We start from the raw sequence: 18,131 nt of genomic DNA on the forward strand, positions 1-18,131 counted from the left end.
CAGATGGGGCTTTAGCAAAGCATGGGATACACCTTGGCTCTACAGAGAATTAAACTTTAAATAAGGATGCCTAGGGGATGAAAGACCTAGCATACCAAACTCCTACCCTTGTACACATTTTGATCTTACCTTCCAAAAATGCACATACAAACAATATGGAAAGCAGAATACCAGAGATTTTAGAGACTCTACAACACAAGAGTGAAGGCCTCTAGGTACTGGAAGCATTAATGAGAAAGCAGAGCTGCTGCACTATTGTGAACATGCTAATAACAGTTTGGAACCTGGAGTCTGATAAGAAAAAAACAAAATGATTTTGTGACGAGGTTAATTCCACTGAGTTTAACTGAAACAGTGTAAGAAAACCTGAGAGGAAGAGCCGCTCTGCCTGATTAAATAGAGCTCTAAGTATCAGATCAACAGAACAAATGCCCACCGGCTCATCGCAACTGAGGGAAGATGCTGTTTGCTAACCTATTTGCAGAACTGGGATTTGTATGCAAAATATCCCCTCGCCTCTACACATACTTGCTTCATTTTTCACAGATAGTGTCCTACTTGTTCACAGTTAATTTTTTTTTCCCCATTCACAATGTGTTTGAGTCAGTCCAGCTCAGAGTGTAATGAGAATTTCAGGTCCCAAGATTCTTCTAATTATGATGTTCCCATCCCCAAAAACATGGTTACAGAGTAGATACCGGGCCTTTGAGAGCAGAGATGTTAATAGTAAAAGTCTCTTCAAGATGAAAAAAAGCAGTTTAAAATATTGACTCTTCATTATTCTTAATAACCATCCTTGCCACTGTTCCAATAATTCTCACTGGCTTTTGACAGGCAGGACTTCATGCACAGTATTGTGTTTTTCAGCACTGTGCTTGTTCATCCAATTTTTCAGCTGGACTGAGACACTCACAGGTGGAATGACTCTCCCAAACATGTATTGAGTCAGGCACGTCATCAGAACTAGGAGCCAGATTCCTTCTGCCTCCGAGCAGTCGCACACACAGATATCACAACAGCCGTGCCACTGCAGGCGTGTAGGGCATCTCGAATGGCTCACTACCACACAGGAGGAGCTGAGAAGAAAGTCCTTATGGAGAAGAAGAGATGAGAAAGATAGACTTGCAAACCAAGAAACATAAAAAGAATTACTAAACTACCTTTCCATGAATGGGGCATTTACCTTTTTAATTATACATGCCTTTTATCTTGCGCACTGTACATAGTTTGCTAAGATTGTGCTTTTGGGAGTTTTTGCCTAAGCCTTTCTTTTCAAAACAAATGCTTCACTGCTTTTCTTTTGCAAATAAAATGATACCATTAGCTCAGTGCTGTTGAAGAGCTGGGCAGTAACAAACAATGTGCAGCAGCAACACAGGAAGACAAGGGAGAGGAAAAAGCAAATATTTGTTAAAAGCAGAAAAGGGGAAAAAACATTTTCTAAACAGGAAAGAAGTATCTTGGAAGCAAATTTTAAAATGTACTGTGAGGAAAAGCTTCTGTGACAGGAAAAAATAATTATTTGACTACCCGTTTTTTAGGAAGAAATAAACAGTAAAACTGCTTTCATATATGAATAACACTTACATACTCCCACAGTAAGGGAATGTGATTGAAGTTGCCAAGATAAAGACAGAAAAATCAGGAAGTTCCAGAATTAAGGTTGCCTGAGTAGGCTTCAGGCAGCTAGTCTGTGTGTATGCATGATGAAACAGTCTTAAAAATCACAAAATAATTTGCCCACAGGACCATCCTTGCTTAGTGCAAAGGATGGTTGAACGGTTCTCACTTAACGAAAACCTATTCTGTGTTTTGTTTTCCCCTTAGCAAGTGATCCTACCCCTCATTTACGGCTTACTGCCCAAGCCCTGCTCTGAAAACTAATGCACTAATGTTTTCTATGGGCTCTTCCAGATTGCTCATCATTGCAGCCTTGACTTTTTTCAAGAACTATCAAAGCATTTATGTTTACAATAGCATTATGAGGGGAGAGCTGACTTGGCTCCATTTTAGACACGACAGAAATTCATGTCAAAACATAACTTCTGATTTTACGTGCCCATTTGAGGATGCCTGGCTTTTCAGGGTAAAACAGCGTCAGGGTGTGCGTCATGTCTTTCAAAGTACGGAGGTCAACATCTAGGTGTTTTAACCATCAGATTGATCTGTCAGATCAACTGTCTTCCTTAAAACTTCCGCTTTTTGTTCATTAATTGCCTACAGTAGAATTCGACTCGTGTTTTGTATCTGCCTTTGTCTAGTTGAGCAATTCTAGAGATGCTGGAGAAAATGGGCACATCTCAGGGTGAGAGAGCAGGTACTCTGCGACTGCCATCAGGAGATTGGCTTTGCCTGGATGTTGTTCTCTTTAAAAACAGCAAAAGCTAGGCAAGGTGAAGCCAATCCCTGCTGGTTTGTCAAGCGCGTCCTGCAGGAGGGGGCTACCAACTTTTGCCCCAGCCCTCCACAGCCTGTCCATCCACTCAAGTCCTGGAAGCCCAGCCAGGCACCTCTCCTGTATTATCTGTGTTGTGGAACTATGGAGTTAATTCCGAAAACAACATCTGAAGGTCCTGTAAGTACCTTGAGGCTCATGCCCACTCAGTGTAATTCTGTGCATGAATCTCTCCCCAGGCGTTATCCTACTGATGTCCTGAAGGCATCATTATATTCCTGAAATCAAAGAAGCTGCATGTGGGAGGAAAATATAGACACAAAGTTCATCAGAACTCCATATGTCAGTAAAAGGTAAATAATTGCAGGAGTAACTCACTGCAAGATAAGTCCTTAATTATTTAGGGTTAAACAGCAGCAGCATTACAGATGCGAAGTAATGTTTTGTTAACCACTCATCCTGGGAATATTTATATAGAAAGATATTATTCTGTACAAGAAAGGAAGGCAAAATGTGGATTGTGATGCTCAGAAACATTTTCAAACAAATAGGAAATAATATTAAAAAGCATGAACAAAAAATCTATCCAAAGCAAAAAAAAAAAAAAAGAAAGAAGCTGTCATAAATTAATTTTTTTTAAAGTTAATAGTAGTTTCAGCTATTTTAAATCTCTCTGAGATGCTTCTGCTAATTTCTGTTTGCAATTACATTTCCTTATTTTTTCACCTTTCCTGTCTTACTGTATGAAAACCCTGCACTAAGCACAGGAAAAATTGACTAACTAGCAGTAGTAAGAGGGTGTAACCGACTAAGTGGTGACACAAACAAAGTGCTTTCAAATTCACAGATCAAACTAGCTGGGAGGGAAAAAAAAGATACAAAAAAAATTCTTCGATTCCTTTCTTGCATACTCTGCCTTCCATAAAAAATGAGTAGTTTAAAACCTTCTTGGGAAGGAAAAAAGAGTGGGGTTTTTTTGGTTAATAGCATTCTCTTTAAGGAGGAAAAGGACATACAACATAAAAAAGGAAATTGGTCTTGCATTTATGAAATCATGTGCCAGATTCTCAGCTGGTGCAAAATAGCAGTACTTTCCTTGCTTAGGGAATGTAATTCCTATCCATATCAGCAGAGGATCTGATCTAAAGAGCTTTTCTCTTATAAATATAAAAACATATTCAGACTCACCTCAATTTAGACATTAAGTGTACCAGATTGAAACTGGATTGAAGTGTCATATTTCAAAATAGTTTTCAACCTCTTCTTTCTGTATTTTATCTGATATCCTCTTTTATGGTCAGAAATAGCAGAAGATGTAAACATTCAGTGAAGTTTACTAGATTTGCTATACCTTCAAGGTCTACTTACGGACTTTGATGCGTGCTTTATTAAAGCAGAAAGTGCTTGTGTAGTATGCTGATACAAAACTGTTTAAATCTCTAGGGAACACCTACCTATCTTCTCCATGAACCAGGTTCACATATGTGTGCATAAACCAACCAAGCTTGCCTATATGACACGGACAGAAAGACACCTTAACTTCCATGCTCACGTTCAGATCAGCATTTCACCTTCGTGTAGGTGGGTGACAGGTTTTAGGGCAATATCCCAGGTTTTTAACTCTTCACCTGTGAGTGCTACTCTAAGAATTGTCTTGGAGAGTATCATGGGAGCACTTGTCTGTTCCTGCTGCCCCTCTGCTGAAAACTGTTGTAGCTGACTGCTTAAAAGGGGTGACACTTTCTCCACTGAAAACAAAACATAAAATTACAAATTGAGCACAGCTAAACACAGCTAGGTCAGTTAGGGAAGGAGCTCCAGGGGAACTTGTGTGTCCAAGCAGCTTAGGTGCCTTCTGAAAACCCCACACCTTTACATTTCATCCTCATGCAAAAAGCCGAAACATCAGCCATGTACTTCTCACACAGGAAGAATGAACAATCTCTATCAATGACTGTATCTAGGTAACAAAATCTGTATTCCTATAATGAAAACAATCTTCAACTGCAATGTTCATGTTTTGTAACGTGGGCTATTTTATGTCACAACTCCCTTTTTTATTTTAATTGTGAAAATTTTGATGGTGTTTTCTTTTTTACTAAATTTCAAGTTGAAACTACGGTTATGGTCAGAAGTGTGAAAATTACAACTCACAGTTCCACAGACGTTTCCCCTTCTGACTTTCAGGTCAAATCCTCTCGGCTGACAACTCTCAAGCAATTCTCTCTTAGCCTAGTCCCACACTTGCACTCCCTTGGAAGCTCATGCTTTCTGTCAGTAGTACGTTTGCATCAGTACAGCCTCCTGCGTACTCCAAAGTCTACCTGGAGAAGCTTATTAGCTTATCCTTTCTGATTCTTGGAAATGTCAAGGCAACTCTGTATCCTAAGACCAACCTAGTGCTCATAAAACAGAAACCTCTTCTGAAGTGAGGCTGACCCTGTAGAAGAAATGCGTATGAAGAGTCAGGAAGCCCCATGATTACATTTTCACATGCAGAGTTTCTGTCTGCAGCTGCACTTCAACCACTGTGTTTCAGCAGTCACACATTTGCTAACACCTCAGAAAAGTTCATCTGTAATGCTGTCACTTGTAACCAGTCCAATTATCTCTGCTCATTCAACAATGAAAAACACAGTCTCCTATAAATGGCCTGGACACAGAAGTTGAATACCCTAGGAGATAAAAAATGCAGCAAGTTAAGATCTTACTCAAGAGTCCTACACAAATGAGTAGGTAGGCAGAATGCAGCCCCTTGGTGTAGCGTACAGGAACTAGAAACACATCCGATCCTGATCATCAGGGCTACCAACATGACTACTAACATGCAGTTATGCAACGGGTATTTCTTTAGAACACATCAAGAAACTAGACTTGATACAGACATGATACTATCAAGTAGCAAGGCAAGACAAGCCCAATCTCTCTCCGACACCTTCTGCTCTAGGGTGCGTGCTGTGGCTGCCATGCATTAGGACTTTACAGCGAGATGTAACTGAACCAAAAATGCAATTAGGATTATTTTCAAAGATGAGCAAGTACAAACTCCACCAGCATATGGCATTTATTAGATGAAGAAATGGGTATGAACTGCAAAGCAGGCTTCCAAGAGTACCCAAGTATTCTTTCCGATCTTTGGAATTTCACAGCCACTTTGAGTGGAATTTCACAGCCACTGAGAGTGTCAAAACAATCTGCCAGTGAAGCCCGGGTACACCCAAGGAGACGTTCAAAGGGAAGTGCGAGAGCATCAGGAGAGGAGCTCAGTTACACAAAAGGAGAGGTGTGGCTGAACCACAACTTTTCTGATTCACGTCAAGGCTTTCCCAAAGTTCAGAGCTGTGCTATCTGAAGAAGATGGTACAGACCCAGAGCCACCAGGAACACACGGTTATTTTCACAACCCACTTCACTTGAACGGTAATGACAAAAGAAAAAACAAGAGGGAGGAGCAGACAAGGCGGGCTCACCAGAGTGCGTCCTGAGGTGTCCTGTGAGGGCGTCCCTCCGTCGGCAGGCATAGCTGCAGAAGGGACATTTGAACGGTTTCTCCCCAGAGTGCAACTTGATGTGCCTCAGCAGGTTCCCCTTCTGGGTAAAAGAAGCTCCACATTGGTTACAGTGGAAGGGGCGTTCACCTGGAAGAGAAATGGAAGGGAGAGAGCTGTCAAGAAACATCAGAAGATGCTGGAGCCCGTTATCCCTCTCTTTGTAACACTGCCATCTTACACAGGTACGGTTCCCACCATCACATGGCACTTGCTAAAGTCAGAGGCTGTTTCTTTTGCACAAGGGGCAAAGCCTCCAATAGTGATTTGGAACTCTTTCCTTCTGCAGCATCAGCTTGAGGTGATTAAGGCAGCCTGATTTTCATTAATTTCTCCACCTTGCAGGTTTTATCCTTCATAAAAGATGAGCTCTGCTCAAAATTTAGATCCATAACCATGGTTTTGTGGTATTTATCTCTATGGTTTTGCACTTATTTTTAGTATTTAGTCCAATCCATATGAGTATTTACAACTGATCATAACAATTGGACCTGGACAGATGTTAAGGTCTTTGCTTCAAACCAAATCTTTTTCAATTATACTTTAATTGAAATCCCTTTTTGAAGGCTGCTTTGCATTGCTAGAGTGGCATGAAGAGAATGGATGCAAGTGAGGATCACGCCCACAAGCTTTGGGCAGTAACAAACACGCCATTAAACTGTGAAATAAGCAAATTTGTGCGCTAAGTAAAATTAATTGAAAAGACTTGTTTGATGAAAAAAAAAAAAAACACAGAAACTCTACACCTTACCCTCTCCCTTCACCCCATGCATTCACACACACACACATGCAAAACTTATTTTGATGTTAAGCCTTCATATTTGCCCTGGACAGTGCGGATTGGGTCCATAACAACAAACACCAACAAATTATTATTATTATTATTATTTAGAGGAAAACCCCTGACAAACTCACACAGGTTTTGTGAAATATTATCAAAACCATACTCTACGTCAACATTTGCTGAGGACGCTCAGTCTGTTCCAGCATTCTTGGGCAGGCAGTCAGCTCTAAGCATATACTTATGTCCCACCGGGTACAGTGCAAATCAATAGGGCACAAGCACATACTCGTGCTGGCCACTTGCCTAAGCGCTTTACTACAGCTGGGCTCTACATGCTGAAATGTTTTCACCAACTAGGGCCGTAGTTCAACAAGGTCTGGAACATCAGATTTCAGACGTAAGCGGTCTCATTCTTTTTTTTCAGCGTATCACCCATTACAGAGCCTTGGTCAATGCCTGGTGGGACTTTCTGAGGTTGAATTCACTGGCCTGAAGCACAGTTCTCGTGAAAAATAAACGTGTTCTCTGATCTGTCACATCTCTCCAAAGCCTTTTTCAATTGCTTTAAAATGATTACTCCCTTGCTGCACAAAATTAATGCTATGTTTTTATCAAAGTAGTTCATGTGTCTAGTGTAAAGTCCAACATATGCCTATTGATTCAAATGGAAGGAGAGGGAGGAAGAGAGCTCTTACAGATGTCCACTAGCAATTCTTGCTTCAGTGGTTTAAATCACTGCCAGCGTTACAGTCCTACCAGGAGAGCAGCAGAAGGCAACGTGCCATATATATGCCATACCTCTGCAGCTTCACTTCATGTGTGTGAGCTGGAAATTACATCTGAAACCACTGCAGATGCACTGAAGAAGATATCAAGGTTCCTACAATCTTGCCAAGAACATTATGGAGTAATGATAAAAAAAATCAGGGCATAAAGCTCATCTTCCAACACACTGAACACAAGCTCATTGGAATTGATAAAGAGTTTGTGGTTTCCCTTTTAAACTCCCACACTACACTTAAAGGATCTGATTAGCCATTATCTTCTTTTATATCATTTCAAAATGTCCATAACAGAGATATGTAAAGAGACTGAAGCAGAAAAATATATAGGTTTTTTTTCTTTTCTGTTTTGCTTTCGCTGTCTGAGAAAACAGGCAAAACCCCTTCCTTTGACACATTTCTCAGTATTCAGGAATGACAGCCTCAGTTTCAGGATGACAACATTAAAGAAGGTAGCGAGTTTCTTACCAAGTCTAAAGTCTTTCCTTTTACTCCTGTATTTAAAACTATGCAGTTAATGTGTTTTATCCACTACATCACCCGCTTATCTTTGATATTTTGGAGGCCATATATGAGCAAGTATTATTCCTCAATAAACTGGCAGCTGAAGAGATGCTGAAAGCCTTTGGTCGGGAATTCAAATAATCCCTGCACCGAAGTTCAGTGGCAAAGATGACATGAAAACACCCACCACAAAGTCACCAATAGTCTGCTCCTCTCTTGCAACAGACAGAGTCTGCTACAATAGCACGTTTTACCTTAAATAACCTTTGTATCTATTTAAAGCCAGCATGAATTCATTTTTCCTACTGGCTTAATTCCAGGTAAATAACTGCTTTGATCTGTTTATTATACTTTTGTCCAATCATTCGATTCCTGCTCCTTGTTTAAGCTGCAGGCTTGTGGGATGACCGTTATAGTCACACTTTGCACTATTGATTAGCAGCTTTTACATTTAGCACAGCTAATCTGAGAGACCATTAACCAATAGAAGGGTGCACAAAAAAAGTGAAGACTGAATAATAAGATTTTGATGGTTTTCCAAGAACTCTGCTGTCTGATGCCCACTCCACATACTAGCAAGCCAGCCTTCTTTATCGCTTCAGTGTGAGAAGACTGCTTCCCAATTATTTCTCCTGCTGTCTTTTCCTTGTAGGTTTGTAAGCAGTTCTCCAGTATTATTATTTCCGAATATCAAAATAACAACCTTGACATCCTTATTCCCTTACACTTCTGTGAAAAATAAAAGTTTTTATTCATAGGCTGAAATTAATCACACTTCAAACTAAACATCCACTCACAAAAAGTCTTTACCTAAATACATATCTTCTCTACATGGCAGTCCCTGCCTGTATTTAAAATGCTTTCCTATCTTTGGGGGTGCCAGCAGCACAGACGTACCAGAAACTATAGACCTATTAAAGAAGTGGCATACACAACTACAAGAGGCTACTGATAATAAGAAGCATGGTGTGTATTTCACAGTTATAGCTATCTATGCATTTACTGTTTGACTCTATAAACTTATACTGATTTATTAAAATAAGAACTCCTTTCAAGAAGGGCATGTACTGAAATGTGACTAAGCAAGCTTTTTGCTTTTCAACACTGGAAACTATGTGACTGCAAAATATTTTTAGTCTACTTTAAGTATCAAACCTTTTCTCTATTTTAGAGCTAAACCAGAGCAGAAAAACCTCAAACGTTAGTGATTAAAAAAAAAAAAAAAAAAGAGTTGTTTCTGAGTGGGGAGAGCGGGAGGAACAGCTAACCAAACAAAAAAGATGTTTCTTTTCAACTCCAGATTTAAGATCTAAACCCAGACAAAACCAAGAATGCCTAAAAACCCTTGTTCTCCACTGCAGGGAATGTAATTGTCTAAAGTTACTTCAGGAATGGAGAAGGCAAGGTAAGCTGGAGCTGCAAAGTATTACCTTTTGTAAAGGCTTAATAAGAGGGGCTTGTGCCAGGGAACAGTCCTGATAATTAAATTAAATTAATAAATAAATAAATCCATAGGGTTTTATCATTTTACAGTTAAATAAAGTGTTAATTAAAAGGTATGATTTCAGATCTTTACCTCTAAATTACAATAAAATACTGCTGAAACTTTACTGTTCATTGTTTAACATGCATACATTACAGCTATGTCTCCTCCGGGAAAAATAATAATGAAATATTACTGCTCTTTAGCTACACCAGTATCTAAGGTACACAAGTTAACTTGCTGTTGTGTAAACAGGTACTGAGATGAAAGGTGAAGTGGACGGAGTCAGGGTTATTAGCAAGGCACGGACCTTTCGTAAGTATCTTTAATACATGGCAGCCGCTGGAGACTTCATAGCACAAGCTACGCAGGCTGCCTAGCTGATACAACCTGAAACCAGGCAAATGAACTGATTAACTTCCTACTAATAGCTTTCATATTTTACCGTGTATATATCAAATGTTACTTCAAAAAGCAAACCAACTCCTTTTTCTGCTTAATTGGAAGCTTCCCTGCACAGTAACTCTCCTTTACCGCCTCAGCACGGAAGTGCTGCGCAGAAGTTTCAGTATGAGTTATCCTTCTTCGAATCTTGTACCGGTGCAAAATACATCACTGATATTTTCTGTATCAAAACAGAAATTTAACTGAGGACAAAGAGCCCGCAGACCTCTCAACCAAGGAGACTTAGATTTTCATAACCCTTGGCTGGTAACTTCTGTCCCTCTGAAATCAAACGGAGCAACTCACAAAATAATACATAATAATGTTCTCATTAACAGCGAGGCCTGGTTATTTCTACAGCAGAACTCAGGTCCCTTCCTGGGAATGTTTTAATTACTTCAAAAAAAAAAACCCGCTGATTTTAAAGTCTCTTCACAATAACAAGAAAAGCCAGGATAGAGTCCTTCTAAATATAAGAATGAGGTCCAACAGGACTATATTTAACATCTCTCCTGGTTAAATGTATGTCTAAGATCTCAGCCTTTTTTGTTCGGCACATACTTTTGATATGCACAGGATAGCTTAGGTACTTCCCAAACAGGATTTTTTTTTTTAACCTCTTAATGCAAAATTACTGTGCCCATGCTGCCATCAGAAAGTATTTGCTCATACTAATAATATTGATTTTCACCCTTCCATAGTAGGCTTTTTGTTAATATTCAGTTAAAATGAAACATTTCTCCTGATTCATCAGATCCTGCAACTGCTCTGGTTCTGCTCTGTCCCAGGAGCACAAATGAAATATTAGCTGCGCTACCAACACACTGACAGGCAGTGAGCTGCAACCTGCCCTTACCCAAGCGAAACACAGAGCAGCAGACTTCGCTCCATTTCTGCATCTGTTATTCTGGGGACTAGCTAGTCTGCATACTTACTTACTGTTATATCAGACTCACTTAACGGGCTGCACATCACTTGAAATCAGTGACTTTACTAGGGTTTTTTGTTGGGAAAAACCTACTTCCAGATTGGGCAATTTACTATAAAACAGTAGTGACAAATGTCTTGTGAAAAATTCCTGGGAAATCCTGGGTGATTCCCAAGTGTCCTCTGTACACAAAGTTATGATCATATTCTTAAGAGACAAAAATCCTTTAAGTGAACTGGTAAAAATATCAGAAAAGTTTAGCTACTCAGTACTGCGAGTAAAACTGCATGAAGAAAAAAAATTAAATAGCATTCAGAGTTCCAGTGTTGCAAATGTTCAATTATAACGCTACGGATGCTAAAGCAGAACGTGAAGATCTCTCTCACGTTTGACTGAACTACCATAACGTATCTCATTTCACTGACTTTACGGTACTAAAATGCACGTGGAGTGCAAGCAAAGATCTGAGACCCTCTTGTGGTTAGCATCCCAAAAAAGCCTAAAAATAACCTATCAGCAGCCCAAAGTGAGAATGGGGCAAGACTGTTATCCATGCTGCCTTCTCCATCGTGCCCTGACCCAGCTTTGCTCTGCCACTGTCCCATTGCATCCACACAGAGAAAGCATTTAAGCTCTGGGTGTTCTTAAAACAACGAGGATGATCCCAATCCTCCCGTAGAAATAAAAAGTGTTTCAGAATCCAGCAGTGGACTAGATAAAGGACTGGACATTACGGTAGAGAAAAATCACAATTCACAGCACAAGGGAGAACAACACGTGGACCTCGCAGATCACAGAAGCAGCAGCACGGCTGTACCTGCAAATGGTTTCTGCTTTGCCAAAACTGAGGAGCGAGGAAATTTTAATTCAGGCCCAGCAGCAGAAAGCCTTATCTTCTTCCTCTCCCCTTCCCTCAACGTCCCCAAGCACAAGCCCCTGGAGTATCCACTGGCAATATTACGTGACCAGCCATCTCCTGCAGTAACAAAAAACTCTGATAAAGATGCTGCAACTCAGGGCATGTGCTGTGGAATATGAAATTTGGACCAAAAGAAGATAGTATGGGAAAGAAGGAAAATAAATCAAACCTGACACATGCTATTTTTCTGACACGAGAACATGGCACGTGAGGGAGAGGGTGGGGGGTTACCGCGCTCACTAAAGCAGGGAGTGCATCACGCTTAGTTCCCACATTGACCGTTTTATTTATTTTCTGTCAGCAATGACAAATATATAGAAAGGCCTTCTCCTGATGGCCATGCAGATTACAAAAACACTTCACCTGAATTATCAGTGTTTCAGAGAAATGTTGTGTTCGGCGGTATCAGATGAGCAATGCCAAGGGCTCCGTGACAGAGGTGCCGTGGACCAAGGCATCGCTTGCACCACGTGCATGAGGCAGCGCCTGTGCGGATCCGAAGGATGAATGGGAAAACTCCAGCTCGGTCTATCGCGGGAAGGGGCGACTGCAGGCATCAGTGGAAACGGATGCTCCAGCACATGAGGATGAGAGATGGGACGCTGAGCTCATCTACTCTGGCCTCATCCACGGCACAGATTATCTTCCCCGTCCCTGTATCTGTTTGACTGAACTACCGTAACATGGCAGGGGAAGACAACTGCTCCTCAGGAACAGATGAATAATGGCTGGAGAAAACTGCGCCCCTTTACGTGCGTAACGCAGCCAACGCCATGTGGCACAGCTTCTCGCAAAGCCTGGGTCCCCGGTGTAAGGAAAGCCACACTCTTGTCCCAGCATACACACAAATTACAGCCTCTACTATGGACCGCAGCATTTTGTGTGATTCACATAGAATGCTGACAGGTTTTTTGGGAAGGGAAAAGGACTTCAGTTGTTGCCAATGCAAACAACTGGCCAGACCATGCTTTGGTTGTGTACAGATAAAGAGGAGAATAAGGCGGGATTTAGCTCTGAAAACATACTGAAATTGGCTTTGAGAGGTAAGGATTTGCATGCCAGTTGCATTAGCTGATAAAGAATATCCTCCGCTTCCACTCATTAGGGACAACCTCCCTTCCCTCCACCATTCTCCCTTGGGCTGCAAAACCAGACTACCCACAGGTCAGGGCTCATTCCAGAGCTGGGGCCAGCCCATCGCACCCGGCTGCCGAGGAAGTGGCAATATATTTTAAAATACTGCACTTTAAAAGATAGATACCAGTATGTTAAAAATACTCTTTAAAATCAAGGATGTGGAAATCCAAGCAAACTTCTCCTTCTGTTGTGGACAGTGAAATAGCAGCATGTATTAAAAAACAAACAAAGTGGGGGGGGGGGGAGAAAATCCCCCACAAAATTTGCGAACTGGTTTACTGAGCACCAAGCTGCACATTAAAAGGAATGCCATTTCTATATGCTTGAAATGGTCTGTATAGAGCAATACATCAGAGCTCCTCTGCTCAGATGGGCAAAGAGTCAGAGCTCTACGAGGAACCAGCAGTAGCCCGAAGGAAAAAGCTACCAGTTATGCAATTCCTACCCATGGACCCGCATACAGCCGTCTTGCCTGCACGCAGATGAGATTTTGTTCTGTTTGCTTTGAATTTGCATGTCTTCTTTAACATGAAAAAGGCAGCTTGTCTGTATTTAAAAGATGCGCTAGCTACTCAGTAGCTCAAAAAATGCAGACCACTTAATTAAGTACCTAAATCTAAATTTAGCAGGTCTAATTTAGCTGCTCAAGTTCAAATACGTGGACTCCAATGCACCTACAATACATATGCTCAGATACGTGCAAGTGCCAATGAAAACTTTTAGGGAGGTTGAAAGCTGGGGGCTCAGTCTGTTACATTCTCTATTCTCTCTCCCTTTCCTTCTAATAGTATGTCAAATTTTTAATCAAGATTTTGGTTCTCCAGCCAATGCTTTTCCCCTGTCGTAATCGCTGTCTAAAATCATGACTGCATCATAAACGATACTGCAATGCTTTGCATTATACATTTATGTTAAGTTATTATCAATTCAACTTATATACAGGGCATTAACTATGTAATATATATATATTATTCCTCTATACAGAAATTCTATTGATTTTCTTCCCATAGAAAGCACACTACTTGACCGCAAACTACCAGGTTTACAAAGGGATTACACAAAGTCTTTCTTACTCTACCTTAAAACCCCACTTTTCTTTTTATATCCTAGCAGATACCTCACAGTCAGTGTGAGTCTCTCACCCCATTAAATAATAGCAGAGAAAGATAAAAAACAAAATATCTTTCATTTTGCCCAAAAAATATGAAGAACAAGCACCCACTGAGGCTCCAACACAGAAACCTGTGCTTAACCTTAGTAAGATTTAAGTGTGTATCTTAAGTTAAGCATATATTGTAGCACTGCAGGTGACTTACATGTGCTTAAAGCACAAGCTTAAGTGCTTTTTTGAATCAAAGGCTCTGCCAGGTAGACCTCTGCAAGACCAGAAAGCACTGTCTTCTGGCACCATCTGTACTTTTGTCCTGTTGGAGGTAACTGTCACTCCCACCTGAGGAGCGGCAGAGGCGAGTGAGTACCAGCCTCTTGGGCACCCCAATTTGTCATATTAGCTAAAACTCCCCTGAAATACCCTGTTTTGAACTTGAGGCCTCAGCTTTCAGGCCGCAAAGACCCGCTCAAGTCAGCATATCACAAAGGTTTTGTCTGCCTCTTGAATTCTCAAATCGGTAAGCCTAGCAAAGCTGTTTTGGTCTCCAAACAGTAGTAGTACTAATAGAAATAAAAAGAAATGATAGGATTGTGCAAGCATTGAAAGGTGCCACAAAAATGGTATCTGGATGGTGAGGGGGAGCCAAGCACCAGTCCACAAGAGCGGTTCAGGTGAGGTTTCCCTGATGGAGCTGTCGCACGATGAGCAGCAAGCCAACCCTGGCATCAGGATCGCTAGTTAATGCGTGTCCCCTGTGGGGTTTGCTAATCGCAGCTTTGCCGGGCCACCGGCATCACACCCAGCCACTTGCAAAGGAGGTGTGAGGTCCCCAGGAAGCTGCTGGCGTTGTCCACCTGTGAGCACCTCCAAGGGAAGACCATTTGAGACCCACCTTAAAGGCTCAAAAGCCTTGCAGGTGCGCACACACACGAACACACACGCACCCCCCCATGCCAGAGAATGACTCTCACCATCTTGCCCCTGGTCGAGAACAGTAAAAAAAGCGATTTCCAGACTTCTGTGCTGTTTTTTAAGAACCAAAGACTGGAAATCAATGTCAAGGAAGCACCATTCTTGTAAGAAACACAGCATCACCAGAATTTGGGGAGCAGGGGGAGAAGCAAAACAACGCAGCCCATCTTTCCCCTCCCCAGCCTCCTGGTACCCCATGAATGAAAAGGGAAGAGAGAAGAGTTGTCAGGTAATATCAACATCAGATGCCACAGGCAGTCATCAGATTTTCTTTCAGCTGCTTACCAGTGTGGCTCCTTTTATGTACCATTAGCACATTGGGCCCAATGCAAACCATGCCACAGACGTCACATTTCAGTTTACCATTCGGAAGCCGGATTCCTCCCTCGCTCGATAGCTCCTGGATCTTTCTGTTATCCGCCATCTCGTTACCCTCAGTGAGGGGCTCTTCCAGGCTGCTTCCTTCATCATGAGCCCTGATCTCATCTTCCTGACTCAGGGGCTTCCTGTCACATTCCTCATCACTTTGCATTTCTAGCTTTACTGAATTTGCTGAAATAAGAAAAAAAATAAAAAAAATAATTAAAAACGTGTATTTTTTAAGTTCCCAATCGCTAATATCATGATAAATTTCTACTATTGTCAATATTAAAGCACAGCCTTGAAGCTCAAACCAACATGAGGGCCTCATGGTGGCACCACAAGTTACAACTGCATCCTTCTTCAAGGCTTTGTGTTTTCTTTTTTTAAATTCCTAATTTCTATCCCTATTTTACAGCTTAGAAATTAAGGCACGGTGTGATCCAGAGACCTACCAAAAGTTGCAGAGATGCAGCAGGCTTAAGAGCAGACCTCCTGCTTCTCAGCTTAAAACACAGGAGCCCCCTTCCTTTCAAGGAACCCAAGTCACAAGAGCAAAGGACATAGCCTGAGCTGCTTCCTCCAGGTCTCTCCTGCCTCCTGCACCAAGACGAAGGGTTTCCAAAGACAGGACACTGCCCCGCCACAGCTCGCGGAAACAAGCACCCTTCGCAGGCAGGATTGTTCAAAACACAGGGACGTAGCGAAGCCGGGCTTGTGAGCTGTGTCGGTAATCTCCGAATCACCCTGCCTGCACGGGCAGGTTTCCTGACGGAGAGGAGAGCAATCTCTGGATGAGCCTCCAGTGCTTTTTTGCTACCATCTTCTGATTCACGTAAATGGGACACTGCCAAGGCAAACAGGTCTGAAGCGAGACCTACGCTGCTGGCTTATTTATATTCGAAAGTGAAATAAGGCGCAGTTGAAGATCTTTCAGATCTGCTTGGTTAGACTGATGGGCTCACCACTGATTTCTGTGATCCTCGGGTCACAGGACAAACCTCCTCTAACTAGCAAGACCTTGTGGGGTCAGCAAATCTTTACAGAAAATGAATGCAGCAGGCTTTTTCACGTAGGGGTGTTTTAACCACCAGACATCCCCATTTCAATGCCTCAGTGGTTGGTCGAAACTGCTGAAAGGCCTGTCCCAGCCACACTCTCCATCCACACTCTCAGCCAGAAGGCAAGCCCACGTGCCTGCTTCCCTAAGCCTTGATCCTGCTGAGGGGTTTAAAAAGGAGGTGATTCAGCCTTCATATCTAAGCAGTCTTTGACCTCTGTGCTAAGGCCACTAGCACGAGTGCCGGTGACAGCAGTGGACCGGGAGTGCAACTGCGTGCCCTGTGCCTGGCCGGTGTCTCCGAACCCCAGCCAGGCGTGTTCCAGAGCAGCTGCCCAAGGGGACCCTGTCCGGAACCCAACGAGAGAGTTAGGAGAAAACGAGTCTGATCGCTGTGAGGCATCACAGTTTCAAACAGCAGGCCTGGAAATGTCGGAAGAACAAGCCCTACTACTTAGACTTCCTCCTTCATCCTCCTTTCTCCTCCTTCCCCAGAATTTACAGTTAAGGAAAACACAAGGTTCAGAGACTGATGTTGATGTTGCAACTCTAAATCACTGCTGTTTCTCCTAGGTAAAGCATAATGAACGGGGCAAAGACGCCAGAGACCAAACAACGGTAAGATGTTGCTTTTTAATCATAAAATTGTTGAAACACATCTTCCACTATTCATCAAGGCGCTAACGGGAGCTAAGGAATGAAAGTCCTGTTACAGCAAAGCCCATCCAGAGCAAGGACTCAGCCAGATCAGATCACAGCAGACTAGTATCAGCGCAGGCACCGTCACCGAAACGGTGTGCGCTTCATTTATAGAAGGGAATTAATATTTTTGTTGAGAGAGAGATGCATTTATTGTTTAAAAAAAAGAAACAACGGCACGGGCCAAGAGCGTGACCGCGACCTGGCCCCAGCCGGTTGCCCGGGGCAGTGCGCGGCTGTGCTGGCCTGGGCGCGGGATGGCCGTCCCCACCTACACCCAGCGCGGTGGAAGAGCACAGTCCCCCAGGGACGGCTCCTGCTCCACAGTGCTAAGCCTGGTACCGACAGCATGCACAGGGAAATACGTGGATGAAAGCAACCTCTTGCTGGCCGTGAAAAAGATGCGGTAAACTTTATGCAATTGCAAATCATCCCCCAAGGACAAGATACATTTTTCTTAATAGCTTCTCCTGCGAGGCCACCACCACCTCAACAAGGGGAGGAAGAAAGGCAGAAACAGGAGGCCTGTTTGCATAGCAAGCGTGAGGGGGCCCGCCCCACCACGGCAGCGAGAGAAGCAACGGGAAGCCATCCGACGCTTGTGCGGAGGTACGGTGGGTGGCACAGCCATCGCCAGCCTCGTGACCAGGAGGACGCACCCTCGGTGGAGGGGCTGAGCAAAAGGGAAGAAGAGTGGGAGCTCTGCCAGCTCCATGGGCTGGCAGGGAGAAAGCCGAGGTCCTAGTCCCACCTCCCTGTGGAAAGCACGCGTTGGTGATTTATGGACAGCCCACTTTCGGAGCTAAGGAATGGCAGTTCCCTCTAATAATAGCAGCCTTTTGGGGTATTCAGCAAGTTTGAGAATGAAGCCCGAATAAAGGGTTTGCTGTCTTCAGGAGCAGGATTTAATACACTTGGCCACACAAGTAGCTAGGGTAGAGCTAGAAATAGTGCCCTGCGCTCCTCACCTAAAACCCCGGGTTTCTGCCACAAGCCTGCGCACTC

The 18,131-nt window shown here is 42.7% G+C and overlaps 1 protein-coding gene across 2 annotated transcripts in view; it reads right to left on the reverse strand.

Moving 5' to 3' along the window:
• IKZF2 (IKAROS family zinc finger 2) overlaps positions 1–18,131 on the reverse strand; it is a 109,457-nt gene that overhangs the window by 32,868 nt on the left and 58,458 nt on the right. For both annotated transcript variants that reach the window (XM_075153734.1, XM_075153735.1), the window contains 2 exons: positions 15,293–15,559; positions 5,866–6,033 (listed from right to left, as the gene is read on the reverse strand). In XM_075153734.1, the coding sequence (XP_075009835.1) occupies positions 5,866–6,033; positions 15,293–15,559 (435 nt within the window). The remainder of the gene's footprint in view (positions 1–5,865; positions 6,034–15,292; positions 15,560–18,131) is intronic.

Source organism: Calonectris borealis, chromosome 6, assembly GCF_964195595.1.
Source record: "Calonectris borealis chromosome 6, bCalBor7.hap1.2, whole genome shotgun sequence".
NCBI classification, from domain to species: domain Eukaryota; kingdom Metazoa; phylum Chordata; class Aves; order Procellariiformes; family Procellariidae; genus Calonectris; species Calonectris borealis.